The sequence below is a fragment of the Equus caballus genome, chromosome 30 (genome assembly GCF_041296265.1).
Source record: "Equus caballus isolate H_3958 breed thoroughbred chromosome 30, TB-T2T, whole genome shotgun sequence".
Lineage (NCBI taxonomy): Eukaryota > Metazoa > Chordata > Mammalia > Perissodactyla > Equidae > Equus > Equus caballus.
Window position 1 is genome coordinate 8352067 of NC_091713.1, and position 15744 is coordinate 8367810.

Consider the following 15744-nt stretch of genomic DNA (forward strand, 5'->3'; position numbering starts at 1 on the left):
TAAAAATAGATTTTTATGAAAACTGTCACCAAGGTCATGCTTTATACTCTCCTAAAATGACTTGCATTTAATCTTAAGATTCTAAACACATGGTTAATTTCTATATACTAGCAATGAGCAATCAAAAAATGAAATAAAAATGTCCTTTACAATGTATTAAAAAATATGAAATACTTAAGGATAAATCTAAGAAAAGATGTTAAAAACTTGTACATGGAAAAATATAAAACATTGCCAAGAAAAAATTTTTAAAAAATGGATATACATTGCTCATGGGTTAGAAGGCTGAATATTTTTAAATGATATTTTTTTTTAAAAGATTTTATTTTTTCCTTTTTCTCCCCAAAGCCCCCCAGTACATAGTTGTATATTCTTCGTTGTGGATCCTTCTAGTTGTGGCACGTGGGACGCTGCCTCAGCGTGGTCTGATGAGCAGTGCCATGTCCGCGCCCAGGATTCGAACTAACGAAACACTGGGCCGCCTGCAGCAGAGCGCGCAAACTTAACCACTCGGCCACGGGGCCAGCCCCTAAATGATATTTTAAATGATATTTCTCCCTCAAATTGATCTATAGGTTCCAGGTAACCTCAATCAAAATCCTGACAGGTTTTTTTGGGTAGAAATTGAAAAACTCATTCATAATTTATACTAAAATGCAAAGAATCTAAAACATCCATCACAACTTTCAAGAACAAAGTTGGAGGATTAACAGTGCTAGATTTCAAGACTATTATAAAGTTAATGTTCAAGACAGTGTGATATTTACATCACATATATAAACAGGCCAGACATACATAGAACACTGGTTTTCAAAAAAGTTTCAAAGGCAATTCAATGGAGAAAAGATAGCCGTTTGAACAAACGGTGTTGGAACCGTTAGACATCCATATGCAAAAACAGGGACTTCAATCCATGTCTCAAACTATATAAAAAAATGAACTCAAAATGGATCATAGGCCTACATGTAAAATCTAAAACTATAAAACTTCTACAAGAAAGCAAAGGAGAAATTTCTCATGATTTTGGGTTAGGTCTTACATATGACACTGAAAGCACAATCCACAATAGACAAAATTAATAAGTAGAGATTTATCAATATGAAAAAACTTCTTTTCTTTGAAAGATACTATAGAGAGAATGAAAACACAAGTCTCAACCTGGGAAAAAAGATTGGCAAATCCTATCTCTGATAAAGAACTTGTACTCAGAGGACATACAAAGCTCCTAAAACTTAACAATAAACTGTTTTATGCTGGTCTCAGCCTGTCAGTAAACAGTGTTGTGGTTGGAGCAGCCCTTGTGGTTCTTATTATGAATGCAAAATGTGCTTCAGCAGTAACCATCAGGAAACTTTGAAAAAATAAAGGTTTATTGCTCACAGGACCTGGAGATGACACAGCACACCTCGAGCCATCCTGCAAGATTGTGGGTACAGAGAGAAAAGGAGAGCACAGGCCTGGGGTTCTGCTTTTATTGGAGTGAAAGGTGAGGGTCTAAGATTTCATGGGCTCACTCTTTATTGGCAAGTGAGTTTAAAACATAAGAGTGAGAGTGTAAAGCATGAGAAGAGAGAAAAAGAAAGAAAGACAAGACAAGTGGCCCAAATGTCCAGGTATCTAAATCAACCAGCTTTTCTAAAGCAAAGGAGCCTCATGAGGGGAACCAGCCTGGCTCTTTATCAGTCCTGTGGCTGGCAATGTGTTTACCAGAGACAGCCATCTTTGAAGTGGATGCCTCTGCAATCAAAGCTTAAGTCAGGAATTTGCATTACAGAAAAAAAAAACAAAAAACAAAAAAGAAAGAAATAACTGTCAGGGCTTACACCAAACCATGGAATGGGAGAAAATATTTTCAAATCATATATCTGCTAAGAGTCGACTATTCAGAATATATCAAGAACTCTTACAACGTGTGATAGTTAGTCTTCTGCGTCAATTTGGCCCAGTTGTTTAATCAAACACATCTATGATCAGTTGACTTTGGAGGATATTACCCTTGAAAATATGGGTGGGTTTCACTTAGTTGAAACCCCTAAAAGGAAAAGTTGAAGTTTCCTGGTGAAGAAATTATGCCTCAGATCGAAGTTTAAAATCCTGCAGAGTTTCTAGTCTGCTGGCCTCCCTGCACTTCAAACTTGCCACCTCCCACAATCAGAAGAATAATTCCATGAAATAAATCTCTTCATAGGTGTTTCTCTGTATACATATACACATATATATAGTCATGTGCCGCATGATGATGTTTCCATCAGTGACAGAATGTATATACAATGGTGGTCCCATAAGATTAGCACGATATAGCCTAGGTGTGTAGTAGACTGTACCATCTAGCTTTGTGTAAGTATGATGTTCACACAATGGTGAAATCACCTAATGACACATTTCTCAGGACATGTCCCCGTGGTTAAGTGAGGTTCTATGGATGTATACGTTCATGTTATAAATACATGTTTCTTTGCCCTGGAGAACTCTAAAACAGATTTTGGTACCAAGGATGGTTGTATAAGAAAAGAATCTTAAAGATGTGTTTTCCGAAATGGTTCTGGGGTTTCTGGGATTGGTTCTCTAGTTTGGTTAAATTGAAAGGCACCAGGACCCTATTTCCTATGTTAAAGAGGGCACTGAGAGTCCACGGCAGGATGTGGCAACAGGGATACACAAAATATCACCATTGGATATTCCTAACCAAATATTTATAAAAGGCAAAGTTCACAGTGACTATGTGCTTGATACTTTAGATCATTTTTGATAAATTAACAAGTGTAATGAAATTAACTAACTGCTCCTAATTGCACCTGATTAAATGAGAAAAGAAAAACGTGAGCTCAGGGTGTCAAATTCCCAGCTCAGCTCAACCACCATAACTGACCTGAAGTTTCTATATCTTCCAGGAAATAAACCCTTATTTCCTGTAGCTTCAGAGCTGAGGAAACCTAACCCAGAATCTCTTCCTTCAAGTGGCTGAATTACAACACAAACTAAATTCCTGTCTACAGAGTGGTGAAAATGATAGCATTGATTTAATAGGAATGGAGTCCTGACAACTGAAGTGGGGATGTACAAACAGTTCTTGACTAAGCTGGAACATTCAACTCCCACTTTGCACAGAGTCAGCCTTGTTGGTCCTCCTCCTGTCTGAGGAGGTTAACTCTGCTTTTCCTGAGTGTCCTGTCATGGTCCCCCAGAGGTCATTGCCTTGTAAGACACAACTGATCCTCCTCAGGACGTATACCCACCAGCCTTCTTGGCTTCAAGACCAAGACTTGATCAAGATAGACTCCACTCTCAGCACCCAGCAGGTCCAAAGCATGAGGTACAAAAGGGGGCTCATGAGGAATTGTGCTGCACTGCCAAATTGCTGCATCCTCTTCCAAGGTCGCATAGATGGAAACCTATGTACAACTGTGAAGAAGTGGGCTATTAGGGGGTTGGGATAATGGAGGAAGGAACACGCAGTTGATTTGGTGGAATGAATTGATTTGGTCCCACTCACCAGAGGTTCTTTATTCAATGGTGTGTTTTGAGGGGTACAAAGAGTGCTAACGGTCTGATCAGTTAACTGGCTCTAACATGGACCAAAATGTGGAGATCACAGGATGAAATGGAACATCCTTGATGTACTATAGAAGAAGAGATCACAATAACCATTTGAAAGCAGCTCCAAGAGCTGAACAATGTAAGGAAATGAAGAAAACGGGACAAGAACAAAATGAGAAGTTCAAAAACAGAAACATAAAAATGCAAAAAAAAAAAAACAAACAAACAAATTTTGGACCTGAGAATGTAAAAAAAGATTGATAGGTGATCCTCACTGCAAATATGGGTGACTCCTCTGTATGACTGTCTGCACTTTTGGCCAGTGGATGACCAGAGACAATGAATTGTACCTCCTCTGCCATATGGAAGGCACAGGGCTTATATGTCACTCATACAGGGCTGCCTCTCAGGAGCCTCACAGTCCTGCAGGAGAAACCCTTCAGACACTAATGCCTCCCTCCCAGCCCTGGGCCAGCCCTGGGACCTGGCACTCCTCTTTCTCTTTGGAGGGAAAGCACAGCCTTCCTAGTCTTTCCTTTAGCAAATCACTTTCCTGGTTGGCAGTTCCATGTCAGAAAGAGCCTCGGCTGCTGGGAACCAGGATTTATCCTCAGCTTCTAGCTGTCCTGAGAAGGCCTCCCTGGCAGGGCCCAGCCTTCCGTGTGTCTGAGTGACACTTGCAGCCATCAGGAAGGAGAGGATAACTCAGAAGTGCCAAGCAAATCATCTGGCCCTTGTCTTTCAGGGTGTTTCCAAGGGATGAGGTTCAAAATGCCAGTCATGAGGGGTGTTTGTAGCTCCTGGTCATGGGGGGGTGGTGGGTCTTAGGGTGACCGCAGAGTACTATCTGTTGATCACCCAGATGGGAAGCTTTTCAGTATTTTACTTGATAAGGCTGTGTCCATACACATCCACGGATCATCGGTTTGGTGGCATTCCCTGCTGGACTCTACTCACATCCCTTTCATGCCTCATCTTTCAAAGATCCCAACAGGAAAGGCTCACACCCCCATAATGTAACTGTAGCATGAGACTTGGGAAAAGAACACAGCCACCCCAAGGGCTACATGCTTTATGGGCTCAGGCCTAGCGGCCCCTTTAACATAAAGTGGTACGACCGCCACTGAGTGTGTAAACTGGTCGACCGTCCATGACTATGGACCTCAGAACAACATGGGCCCAGAAGCCAACTTGGGCAGCAAGGGAGACTGTGGGGTCATTTCTGGTTGGGATTATGGTCTGTTATCCTGGCAAACCAGAGCTCACCTGGGATCCATCAGGCCCAGCCTGGGAGGAGTGGCCACGATGTATATGACAGAAAGGCTGGGGGCATCTAGGGAATTTCTGCCCTAAGAAAGAATTGTTTGAGAAATGCAGGGATGCTGAAAATCCCAGTTCAAGGGAGCACCAGGTTTATGGAGGAAGACACGGCTGGGGCCCTAAAAGCTGCATCGTAAATGTTTCCCCTTGGAAAGAAAACAAGCAGGAAAAGGAATTCAGAGTCATGGACCAGAATCCCAGGAGGATCAAGTCTAGGTCAAGGGTGAATAGGGAACCCCTAGAGGGGCCCGAGAAGGGAGAGTTCTGCCTGCCCTTAGTCCATCTGCACAGGACCTTCCTCTGGCCTCATCCTCTCCATGCACATTTGAGCTTTTTACAGTATTTTCCCCACTTAGAGCTGATGCAATTCCAGCAATTGAACTAGGAAACTACTTTCCTAATATCTGGTCAAAAGAAACCTCAACAGGACAAGCAAAAAATGCTTCCTCTTCCTCCAGAGGGTAGAAAGGCAGCTAGTGTTCTGGGGCACAAGGTGGTCCCAGCTCAGGCTATTTTTAAAGACACCCCAATTTCAGTGGCTGTTGCTCTGCCTCTAAAGTCCGGGAGATCTGGGGGGCTGTCTCTGCTCCTGGACAGGTGAATGATACTCAGATGAACTTGTCCTCTGAGTGAGGGGGACTTGGGAGTGTCCTCACTAGCCAAGGAGGGGCTGGCCCTTCTCCCTTCTCCCTTCTCCCTTCTCCCACATACAATAAGCTGATGACTCTGCAAGGTTTCTGAATTCAAGGGGGAATGTGAGATTCTGTGTTTGATTTACATGAGCACAGAAAGTGAAAGAACCACACCACCACGCCCAGGCTGTGAAAGAGACAAGATTTTGTTATAATATTCATATCTAACATTTACTATTTACAATCATGAATCTTGTCCCTCCTCAATAGGTAAATAGGTGCCGGGGTAGAGATGTCAGGCAGATGGGGCAGGGTTGTCCCCTCTCTCCCGGGTCTCAGGGGACCCTAGGAATCAGGAATCAGCTTACAATGCTCCCCTTCCCATCAGGCAGGAGGAGCTGGCCCAGTGCATGCCAAGCATCCCAGCCAAGTCCCCACTGCTGAGGATGGGGCTGTGATCTGCCAGTGGTACAGGGCTCAGTGTTGGGGTTCTGGTGGCTGAATAGAAGAGTCAGGTTATCTTGAGGTGCCTCTCCCAGAATCACGGCCCCCCTCCCCAGCCCCACTGCACTCTGTGCTCCAGGCCCTGTGCTCAGTCAGCCAATAGTACCCCGTTTGTCCCTGCCACATGAGTGATCATTTGCCATCACCTATTTCACGGAGGAGTAAACTGAGTCTCAGGAAGCTGAAGGGAATCTCCCCAGTCACAGGACTGGTCAGTGGTGGGGCTGGGCTCCCAGCGCCAGCTGTCTGACTCCCCAAGACCATACTCAGCCTGAAGCTTCACTAAACCCCTAGGATTTAGTCACCACCAGTCTAGACACTCGTGCCTGAACTTGATGATGACCCCTTCTTCTCGGCCTTGAGTATTCTGCTGGCCAACCAGACTAGGGGCTCCAGCTAGCAGGACAGGCTGCAGCTACAGGACAGAGAGGCACTGAGAGTTGACCAAGAGCCACACCTCAGGTGTCCCCCCACTGCCTGCCAGTAGCTGGAGTCTGGGTGTCCCAGAGATTACCATGCAACAAGGCCTGGGGCTGACCAGGGGCCATGAACATGGGCTCTCTGGACTGGTCACCAGGGAAAGTCGACCTCTGCCCTCCCCTGACTCCAGCTGGCCTCAGCTCTCATTTCCACTGAGCAGCTCCATGTGCCGGAACCAGGCCCCAAATCACTCCTCGGGCTCTAGCCTGTAATTGTTTGCAGCCATCCGGAGCAGCAGGCTCTCCCTCATGGCTCTGTAGTCCTGGGACCAGAGGGAAGGAGAGGACGCAGATGGGGCCTGGGTGGGGGATGCTGCAGGGGCCTTGAGGGGGTGAGGAGTGGGGCAGGGGACCAGGCCTGAGAACCCTCCTTCCCTCCAGTTCCCTCCAGCTCCACCTGTTGTCAGAATGGGATAATCAGCCCCGCCTCCAGGAAGTTTTCCTTGATGCCATGCCCCCTCAAACCACTTGCCAATTAGATGGGTCTCTCACTTCTGTTATCAAACCCTCCCCATCCATGTAAGGTGCAGGGGATGGAGCCGGGGACTGTTCTGCCCTGAGGGTCTCTGATTTCCACTCCCCTCCCCCACAGGGGGTGCCCCAGCGGCTCACCTCAGTCCTTTTCTCGAGGTTGATCTCCTTCCCCTGGAAGGCAGACAGCCAAGTCCATCAGAGAGAGCCCCTGGCCATGACTAGGCTCTATGACCCCCCTCTTTCTCATGTGGTACCACCGCCAGGTCCCCAGAGGGGTTGGGCATTCAGAGAAAGCAGGCCTTGTACCTGGGCCAGGCTCTGGGCTCCAGAGAAGGAGGACATGGGGCTGAGGCCGAGGGACCTTGTAGCCCAACCCTCTCAGATGACAGACCTGAAGGCTGCGGCCTCAGGCAGAAGGGACAGCTCAGCCACTCACCTGCTGCCTGACTGGAGGGGCCCAACTTCTCTGTCCCACTGTGGGCCCCGCAGGAGGGAGAGGCTGAGTCCAGCTCATAAACCTCTCACAGCTGTGCCCTCCCTCAGGTGGCTTTGCTGCCTCACCAGCCTGGGGACGGAACAGGTGTGTCACACGGACCCTCTGTTCACCCATCCCTGAGATGGGCCTGACGCCCCGGCTCCCAGGGCGGCTCGAGGCTCCCCTGAGAGGAGATGTGCTGGGTGCTGACAGCGCAGGGCTCAGTTCGGGGATCCCACACCCCAAGCCTCAGGATCCGGGTGCCCCTGCCCAGTCCCCACCCTCACTCACCTCCTGATAGTCACCCATCACCAGATGCAGCATCACCAGATCACCAAGGAAAGGCCAAGAAGGGGACAACGCCCTGTGACATCTGGGTGGGAGGGGATGAGCCCTTGCTCTCAAGTCCCCCGCAGACCCTCCCCTGAAAAGTCCTCCCCTCGGCGTCCTGGCCCACCCCTGAGCTCCCACGAGGAGCCGCCGAGGACACTTAGCAGCCTCCCCTCAACTCCCTCCCTTCACACCCCAAGAACCCCGCACTCCTCCTATCACCTCCCAGGGCCAGATTCCCACAAGTGACAGGGAACGTGGTCCCTGGCCCTCCCCACCGCAAATCCATCCTGCACCAGCTCTCCAGGGCCTCCTCCTGTCACCTCTACTGGGACTCAGGCACTGTGGCTCCAGGAGGCAGGGCTGCAGGAGCCAGGGCCCTGCTCTCTGAGTCTGAGGCCTCCGGCTGGGTGGGCAGAGCTCCTTCCCCAGGTACCCTCACCTGATGCTCTGGACTCTCTGGGGGTGTACTGCAGGGTGGCAAACGTGGAGGGCCCCTCCTGCCAGGATGGAGGACAAGTCAGTGAGGCCATGCTCCCCTCCCCCAACTTCTCCCCAGCACCACCGGCCTTTGACCCTGGACATCTGACCCCAACCAGCTGGCACCAAGGCTACTCCAACCTCCAGTGTGCTAGGATTCTAGAACAAGCCCAGCTCCAACTGTCACTCTAAGTGTGGCCTGGTCTGGCCTCCCTGAGCCTGTTTCCTCGTCTGGAAAGGGTGAGTCCTCCCCTCCCTCACAGGGTCTCTGAGGACTCGTGCCATGACCGTCATCACTGCCCTCCCCTCACCCCTCCAGGGGGAGCAGGGCAGAAAGCTCCGCATGCTCCTCTCCCCGCTTTTAGCCCATCACCCCCCTTGAGGCCTGTGCCACAGGACCATCATCCCTGCATCTCCCCGATGAGGAGACAGAGGCCCAACAGGGGCAGCGAGCTGCTCAGGGCCACAGAGGAGAGGCCACTTGCCCCTCCCAGCCAGAGGCCCTGTTCCCATGTGCTCACCTAACCCCCATCCCACCCCTGACCGGAGCCCTGTGCCCTCAGTTCTCAGGTGTGTCCTCGGCCGAGACGTGGATGGAGAGGGCGGGGTGTCCTGGGAGCCTGGGTGAGTGGCTCCTGCCTGGCCCAGGCCCTGGAGAGTCTGGCCCCCAGGCTGGAACGGAGGCCACGCCAAAGCCTGCACTTCCTAAGGAGCCCCTCAGGACATTCCCTGGAACAGAACTCTTTCTTCATCCACTCAGGATGTGGACCCCAAGGTGCCACCTCTGATCAACAGGGAAGGGGGTGACAGGACACTTTGCTCCCTCATTTACATGAAGCTTCTGATGTCTGTTCAGGAAGGATCCACTAAGAATCCAGAATCCATCAGGTCCCCAGACACTTCTCCTCAGCCACCTGGGACATGTGTCCTTGCCAGCTGGGCACTCAGGTGGGACTCCTGTGACTGACTGGCTGTGACTGCTCGAGGGGCCCAGTGGCGAGTTCCAGAATACACCCGGATCTGTCTCTGGTCCAGCCATTTGGACCCAAGGCTGAGCAGCCTGTTTGTCCACCTGGCCCGTGGGAATCCCTGCTGTGCCCATCCCTGGGGCGGGCGGGCTGCCCCCCTTGGAGGCATGGTGAAGGCAGCAGAAGCGGCGGGGGCCTGGCTTAGGCTGAGGGCTAAACCCACCCCAACCACTTAGGAAGAAGCTAAGTCCAGCAGGTGGGACCTGCACAGAAGCCAGAGATGTGTTGATTGTGTGCCAGCCCAGCCAGCACCACCATGTCCCATGACCAGGGCCCCCTGCCCACAAACTTCAGCCCACCTGCCTGTGGACCAAAGAGATCCCTCCTCTTGCTAATCTGGACAAGACAGACTGGAATTTTCAGAGGAAGTTTAAGTGAGAAACTATCAAAGCCACACCCTGCCCCGTCCCCCTTCCCACCTCACCCTTCTCTCTTTCCAGACTCCAGCCTCCACTCTACTTTGGTCATCAGTTGTCTGCTCAAGGATTTGTCTTTTGTATACAGCTCCTTAAAGTTTTCAGACTCTCCCTGAGGGGAGGGAAAGAAGGAAGGATAAATTTAGGAATAATGTCGGGGGTCTGAGTGCGAATCCCTTTTCTCTGAAAACCCGAGAGATTCAAACAGCCTGCACGAGTGCTCTCACTGGGCTCCTCCAAGCACTCAAGTCTCCATGGGACCGGGGATGGGCTCTCCTGTGGGCCACCTGGGGCCTCCGTTCCCATTTCCATTGAGCAGCTGTTTTGACCAGTTTGAGTTTCAGCTGGGTGTAGAGTTCTGTTTGTAAACACTTGAAAACCTCCAATTTGGCTCAACCCAGTACCTGTCATTTAAGGAAACATTCCTGAAGCAGAACTGGTGCACTAAGGACCCTAGGAGGCTTAGAGACCCCTACCCCTGCCCCGCAAGGCCTAGGCCCTGTCCCCAGGGTCTGTTGCCTCCTGGGAGTTCCCAGGTGACTGAGGGGGCAATGGCAGACATATGGGAGGTCCCTCACCCACCCTGATCCCCCTAGGGAGAGAGGCCTACCCACCAGGAAACTTCATCCCATGTGTTCTCCAGGTGACTTATGGAGCTTTAGGATGTTGCACTCCCGGGAACGGGAAGAGAATGGGCTGTCGGTGGGGCACTGGGGCCCCACTTGCTCTGGCTTCAGTCCCCTTCAATTTAAATCTCCGCTCCTGGATGACACAGGTGCTCAGGGAGCCCCAGAAGGGCATATTTAGGACCCAAAGAGGAACACTCACAGGGAGCAGGATTTTAGCTCTACCCAAGGAAGGAGCCAGGTAGGAAGTGCACATCCTACTGCTGGGACCTGGAGTCCAAGTCAGTGTGCCCCTGGCAGGAAGGGCCTGGGGACTGTGCAGGGGCTTGGACAACACACTTCAATACTGAGAACAGATAAAGGTGAAGAGGTAGTTCCCAAGGCCCCAGAGAGGGACTGCACTTGGCCTGTGCATACCTGTGCCACCTGGATCCAGTGTTCCACCACCCTGGCCCTGTCCGAGGCTGTCCTGCTTGGGTCCCCTAGGCAGGTGATTGTGATGAAGTTGACTACCCTCTGGAAGTGGTCAGTGGTGGCCCGGACGGTGGGTGCCAGGTGCTCATTCCCGAGCTTGATCCTCTTGCCTCAGGAGGAGCCCAGGCACTGAGAGGGCACCACCTTCCTGAAGAGCTCCTGGGGAGCAGGGGGAGTGTCACCTGGCCCTGCCACACCCCAGTTCCATGTCTACAGCCCCCAAAGTCCCAAGCAGGATGCTCAGAGCTGGAGCTCAGGAAACTGAGGGTGTGGCCTGAGCCCTGTAGGAGTCCCTGGATTGTATTCTCTGTCCACTGAAGGCACTCAGCACAGGATGACCCAGGACCCAACAGTGGCAGGGAAGGGAGAGGGCATTTGCACCCAGCCCATCCTGGCTAACTCCGAGTTCCAGATGGCAGCTCAACTCGGCTCATCCCGAGGGGGCATCTTCCACCATCCTGATTGCCCTCTGGTCCCACTCCCCACTCTGATGCACATTCCCCCATGGCAGCTACAGCCACTGGCTTTGTATGTCTCCTTTGTAGTTAAGTAGACATCAGGTGTCTAAAAAGTGCTGAGCCTCCTGAGCAAATGGTTGGGCCACCCATGGACCTTACCGCACACAGTGAGTTCCCCTTCCCCACAGCAGGGGCCAGGACCCGCCCAGCTTTCTACTTCTTCTACCTCATTGACAGCACAGCCACTCTGTGCAGCAGGTCCTGTTAGTGTCCACCTCTACAGTCTGCAGGTGGACAGCAAAGGCTTGGGGGTTAAGAAAGTTGCCCACATCGTATGGTTAGTCATGGGTGGAGCTGGGATTTGGGCCCAGATCATAGGAGTCTGGACCAGATCTGGGGCAATGATGGCAGAGGGAAGGCCTGCCCCACCCCACCCTGAGAGACCAGCTGCTCACCGCAATCATCATGATCATTACTCCGCCAGCAGCTTAGGAGGGAAGGCCCTGAGGTTGAGCTTCTCCTCACTTGGTGGGTTCTTACTGGCCACAGGCCTGGGGCAGGAAGGCTCTGGGTTTCAAGCCGGCTCTATCTTTGGAGCTGGTGATGGAATTCCCATTAGACCTGGTGGTCCAGGTGACTCCAGCTCAGGAGCTGCCACTCCCACTGGAGCTGATGCTGGTCCTTGCTCCAGCTTCAACACTGCTGATGGCAGGGATGCTGGCTCCGACACTATAGGTGATGGTATCAATGGAGCTGGAGCTGGAGCTGGAGCTGGCTCTACCTCCAGACCTGGCCACTGTTGTGGTTCTGCAGCTGCCTGGAGACCTGGAGCTGGCACTGGAGCAGGATAAAGAGAAAGGTTCACTCACATAACTGACTTTCCATGTGTCTTTCCCCAAACAGGAAAGATCCCACTGCCCTTATAGGAATACCGAGCCTGTGAACCCCACCCCACATAGTCTTCCCTGCCTGCAGTCCCCCTTACCCTGTGGCTCTGCCTCAGTGATATCTGGAAGCTCCAAGTGGACCACCAGAAGAGGGTCACAGCAATCCAGGTCCGAGCCAGGCAAGGTGACCTACACATACAGCTCCTTTAGCTTGAAGAGGGGACAGTGCAGGGGCCACCAGGAATTCTGCAGGTACTGTTCTAGTCAGGTGCCCAGGAAGAGAGAGAGGGCACTGGGGAGAGTCATGTGGAGCAGAGTCAGAAGCCTGGCCTTTCATTCCACACCATGCTCCCACAGCACCCTTCTTTGGGTGGAGGACCCTGAAGATGGTCCAGCCCATACCAACCCCTCAGGCTGTCCTTGCAGTGGAAGGCCTGGTCATTGACCAGGTCTAACAGAGCCTATGTGCATCTCATCTGCCCACCGACACTCTTCTCCTGAGGGCCTGGCCAGAGCCGGTCCCATCCCCCATGTACATGAGCATCAGGACTGAGGTTGGAGGCAGATTTGTGAGCAGGCGGCTCACCACACCTACTATCTGGGGCCCCGGTGGTGGTGGTTAGGACAGGTGGATGTGGAGAGGGCAGAGAGTGACATGGGACTGTGGAAGGGATGGGTCTCTCAAGGCCCACTCAGTCCACCTCCCCTCTGCTTCTCAGGGGGACTGGGACCCCACCCAAAGCTCTCTTTGACTCATATCCTCATGGAGGGCAAGCCCCCAGACCTCAGCCCTCCCATGGGAATCAAAACCTGTGTGAGATCCAGGGTTCTGCCAGTCAGTTCCTCCCAAGCCACATTTCCCAGAGTCTCCCAGCCTCTTCTGTGGAGATAGGAGGCCCCGCTTCTGCACCAAAAGACCACTCACATTCTTAGATGGTCCTGTAGTCGGTCACCCTGGATGGAATATGGCAAGATGCATCCATATCTAGAAGAGGCCATGGGGGCATCACATCTAATGTACTGTGGACATGACTGCTTATGACGTCCAGAGTGACTGTCCCACTCTTAGACTGGAATTGAGGCCCAAGGATTGAGCCTGCTCCATTCACTGAATGACTGCAGTGTCTAGGAAAGTGCCTGCATGGAGTAGGTGTTTAATAGATATTGTTGAATAGATGAACTCAACCAGAACCTTCTCAGATATCTGAGTAGGCCTGGGGCTCCTCTGCTGGCTCAGAAATCCTTAATTTCACTACCCCAAGGACAAGGCCCAAGACCCATTGAATGGAATTTCAAAACTCCTTTACAAATGGGGAAACAGGTTGCTTTCCACTTGGTTTTCCAAACTCAGGAAAGCCAAAGGACTGATTGGAGTGAGGCAGAGAGCTTCTCCATAGGGAAGAGAGAACTGACAAACATGAGAATGTCCAGGACACCCCGCAGCCCCTCTGCAGAGCCAGGCACCAGGGAAGCATCTGCCGTGGCTGATCCCAAGATTTCCTACAATAACCCCATGAGGTTCATCTTCTGACCACCCCTCTTTCAGAAGAGTAAAGTGAAGCTCAGAGAGGTGTGTTCACATTCTTCAGACACAGCTAGCAGGTGGGAGACTCAGCACTGTGCTGAGGAGGGGGCAGCTCTCGCCTGTGGGACAGCTGGCCCAACACCTGCTGGGTGGCGAAGGCCTGGTGGGTGCACAGGAAGGGAGCAGTGCAGATGCTTCTCCCTGGGAGGCTGGCCCAGGGACTCTGCCACGTACTCCCTTGTGCCTGCCTTGGGGTCAGCATCACGCAGGCCTGATCAGGGGACAGGGCTGAGTCCTTTTCATACCGAGTGGACAAAGAAGGACATATAGTTGGCAGCATCACCATGAGCCACCAGGAGGATCAGGGCCTGGAGCTCAGACCAGAAACTCCCATCACCTCAGGAACTGATGCAAGGGGAGGAACACGAGTGCTCACACAGGAAAACGTTCTAGGCTTTAAAAGTATAATTTGAACTGGGGGGGAACAATAAACCATTGGCAACTTCAAGGCATTCTGTCAGCTGAGAAACAATAGCACCTCCCTGTATTAATGGCCTGTGTTAAGAGCATTATCCCAGTGAGTCATCAGCAAACTTGCCCACTGTAGACGTTGGGAGACAAACTGTTAGGGATTTGAGTGGCTACTCAAGATCATGCAGGTCAGAACCAAGAACAGTATATAGCATGGGCTGCATGACATTCCCTCTCAACCACCTGAGGCTTAGTCGGCTCCTGACTTGGAAAGGAAGGCTCTGGGGAAAGCACAGTCCTGGGAGGGCCCTAGGGGAGTCGCCAGATTCCAGTCTGGGATCTGGGTCTACCCCAGTCATCTTGGGGTACTGAGTTTGGAGACCTCTATGTGCCCACAGTTATCCCAGACCAGTGCTGGCTGCTGGTGGCCTGATGCACCTGCCCCTTGTCCAGGGAGATAAGAGTATTTGAACCCCTCCACCAGCTCCTGGAGGATGTCCTGGGTGGAGCTCTACAAAGACAGAGCCCAGTACCGCACCAATAGGCATCAAGGGACTTCCACCCAATCTGTGGTCCCATGTTACGGCAGACCCTGCACACTAACACAGTCTGTGAGGACACATTTAACATGTTCCCTGAAGCACTGCTGAAATGGCAACAGAATTGAATCCTGTCAAGGTCCAGTAACATCTAGAGGCTGAATGGCTGTGGCAAATGACCTCCTTAATGGGATATTTTGAAGATGAGTAAGGCCACAGCTCCTGACCTGGTGGGCCTACAGTGATTTGATGGGTTCTGTGAGATGACAAGTTGCAGAGAAATGTACACAATACCTTACTCCCACTCCCATTTTCGTACAAACCGCCCTATCAGGTGTGATGATTTGTAAGGCTCTGAGAAGGTCTGTAAGGACAGTGGAGCCGACTCCTCCACGGGATTCCCGGGTGGGGATGCTAAAATAATCGAGTAGCAAAATGCAAAGACCACATAAAATTCTTTCTCCACCATTCCAACAAATATGCAAAGGGTGTATTTCTACTCTACCACATGGCGGGTGACTCATGTGTGGGGATCTAGATTTCTTTGGGATCAGGCCTGTGGGACGCTCATGTGGGAAAGCCCTACACAGCCCCAGGGGAGTCCCCACATTTGAGTCTGGGTACTGGTCCTGCCCTAGACATTTTGAGGTCCTCACTGTGGAGACCCTCTGCTTCTGCTCTCACCTCAGACCAGCATTGGAGGGTGTTGGTGGCCTGGTGCACCTGCCCCTTGTCTAGCGAGTTGGAGGAATTGAACCCATCCGCTGGCTCCTTGACACTTTCCTGAGAGGAGTTCTGCAAGACAGTGCCCAGGAGCTGGGCCAGGAGGAATCAGGAGCTGCCTGCACATTGTCACTGGGGCAAACTCCCAAGAGAAATTCTGTTCCTCAGTTCAGGCACAGAGGGGCATCTTCAAAGAACTCTAGTCAAGGATGGAATGAGATGACACCTCTAGGGCTCGGTAACCAGGAGTGGAGGAGCTCATGTTCTCATGCTGCCAGCCACGACCTGGGGTATGAGCATGACAGACCCACCAGACTTCCAACCTTAACAACCAGCTCCTGCCCAGGAATGACCTGCCTCTCATCC

General features: G+C 51.6%; 1 protein-coding gene and 1 long non-coding RNA gene across 6 annotated transcripts; one reads left to right on the forward strand and one right to left on the reverse strand.

The window, feature by feature from the left end:
* Positions 1 to 3001: 3001 nt before the first annotated feature.
* Positions 3002 to 9787, reverse strand: LOC138921605 (ral-GDS-related protein-like). 4 transcript variants are annotated; one of them, XM_070256048.1, is made up of 6 exons: positions 9684 to 9787; positions 8194 to 8251; positions 7713 to 7794; positions 7383 to 7511; positions 7085 to 7117; positions 5678 to 6735 (listed from the first exon to the last, which is right to left on the reverse strand). In XM_070256048.1, the coding sequence occupies exons 3-6, from the start codon at positions 7743 to 7745 to the stop codon at positions 6661 to 6663; spliced, it is 270 nt and encodes an 89-aa protein (XP_070112149.1). In that variant the 5' UTR covers positions 7746 to 7794; positions 8194 to 8251; positions 9684 to 9787; the 3' UTR covers positions 5678 to 6660. The 4 variants fall into 4 exon arrangements, with proteins under 4 accessions (XP_070112146.1, XP_070112149.1, XP_070112147.1 ...); XM_070256045.1 differs by lacking the exons at positions 5678 to 6735; positions 9684 to 9787 and adding an exon at positions 3002 to 3402 and having other exon boundaries at positions 8194 to 8427; XM_070256046.1 differs by lacking the exon at positions 9684 to 9787 and having other exon boundaries at positions 8194 to 8427.
* LOC106781082 (uncharacterized) lies at positions 8375 to 9834 on the forward strand. 2 transcript variants are annotated; one of them, XR_011434305.1, is made up of 4 exons: positions 8375 to 8471; positions 8795 to 9006; positions 9088 to 9179; positions 9436 to 9834. It is a non-coding gene; the product is annotated as an uncharacterized lncRNA (long non-coding RNA). The 2 variants fall into 2 exon arrangements; XR_011434304.1 differs by lacking the exon at positions 8795 to 9006 and having other exon boundaries at positions 8377 to 8471.
* The last annotated feature ends 5910 nt before the right edge of the window (positions 9835 to 15744 follow it).

Bases quoted from the DNA above. Each gene is read 5' to 3' on its own strand.
- LOC138921605 (XM_070256045.1), bottom strand. From the start codon at position 8,336: ATGTCCAGGGTCAAAGGCCGGTGGTGCTGGGGAGAAGTTGGGGGAGGG. The intron at 7,795-8,193 runs GTGAGGGTACCT...CCTCCCACCCAG, and splicing joins CAGAGAGTCCAGAGCATCAG to ATGTCACAGGGCGTTGTCCC. The intron at 7,512-7,712 runs GTGAGTGAGGGT...TTCCGTCCCCAG, and splicing joins TGATGGGTGACTATCAGGAG to GCTGGTGAGGCAGCAAAGCC.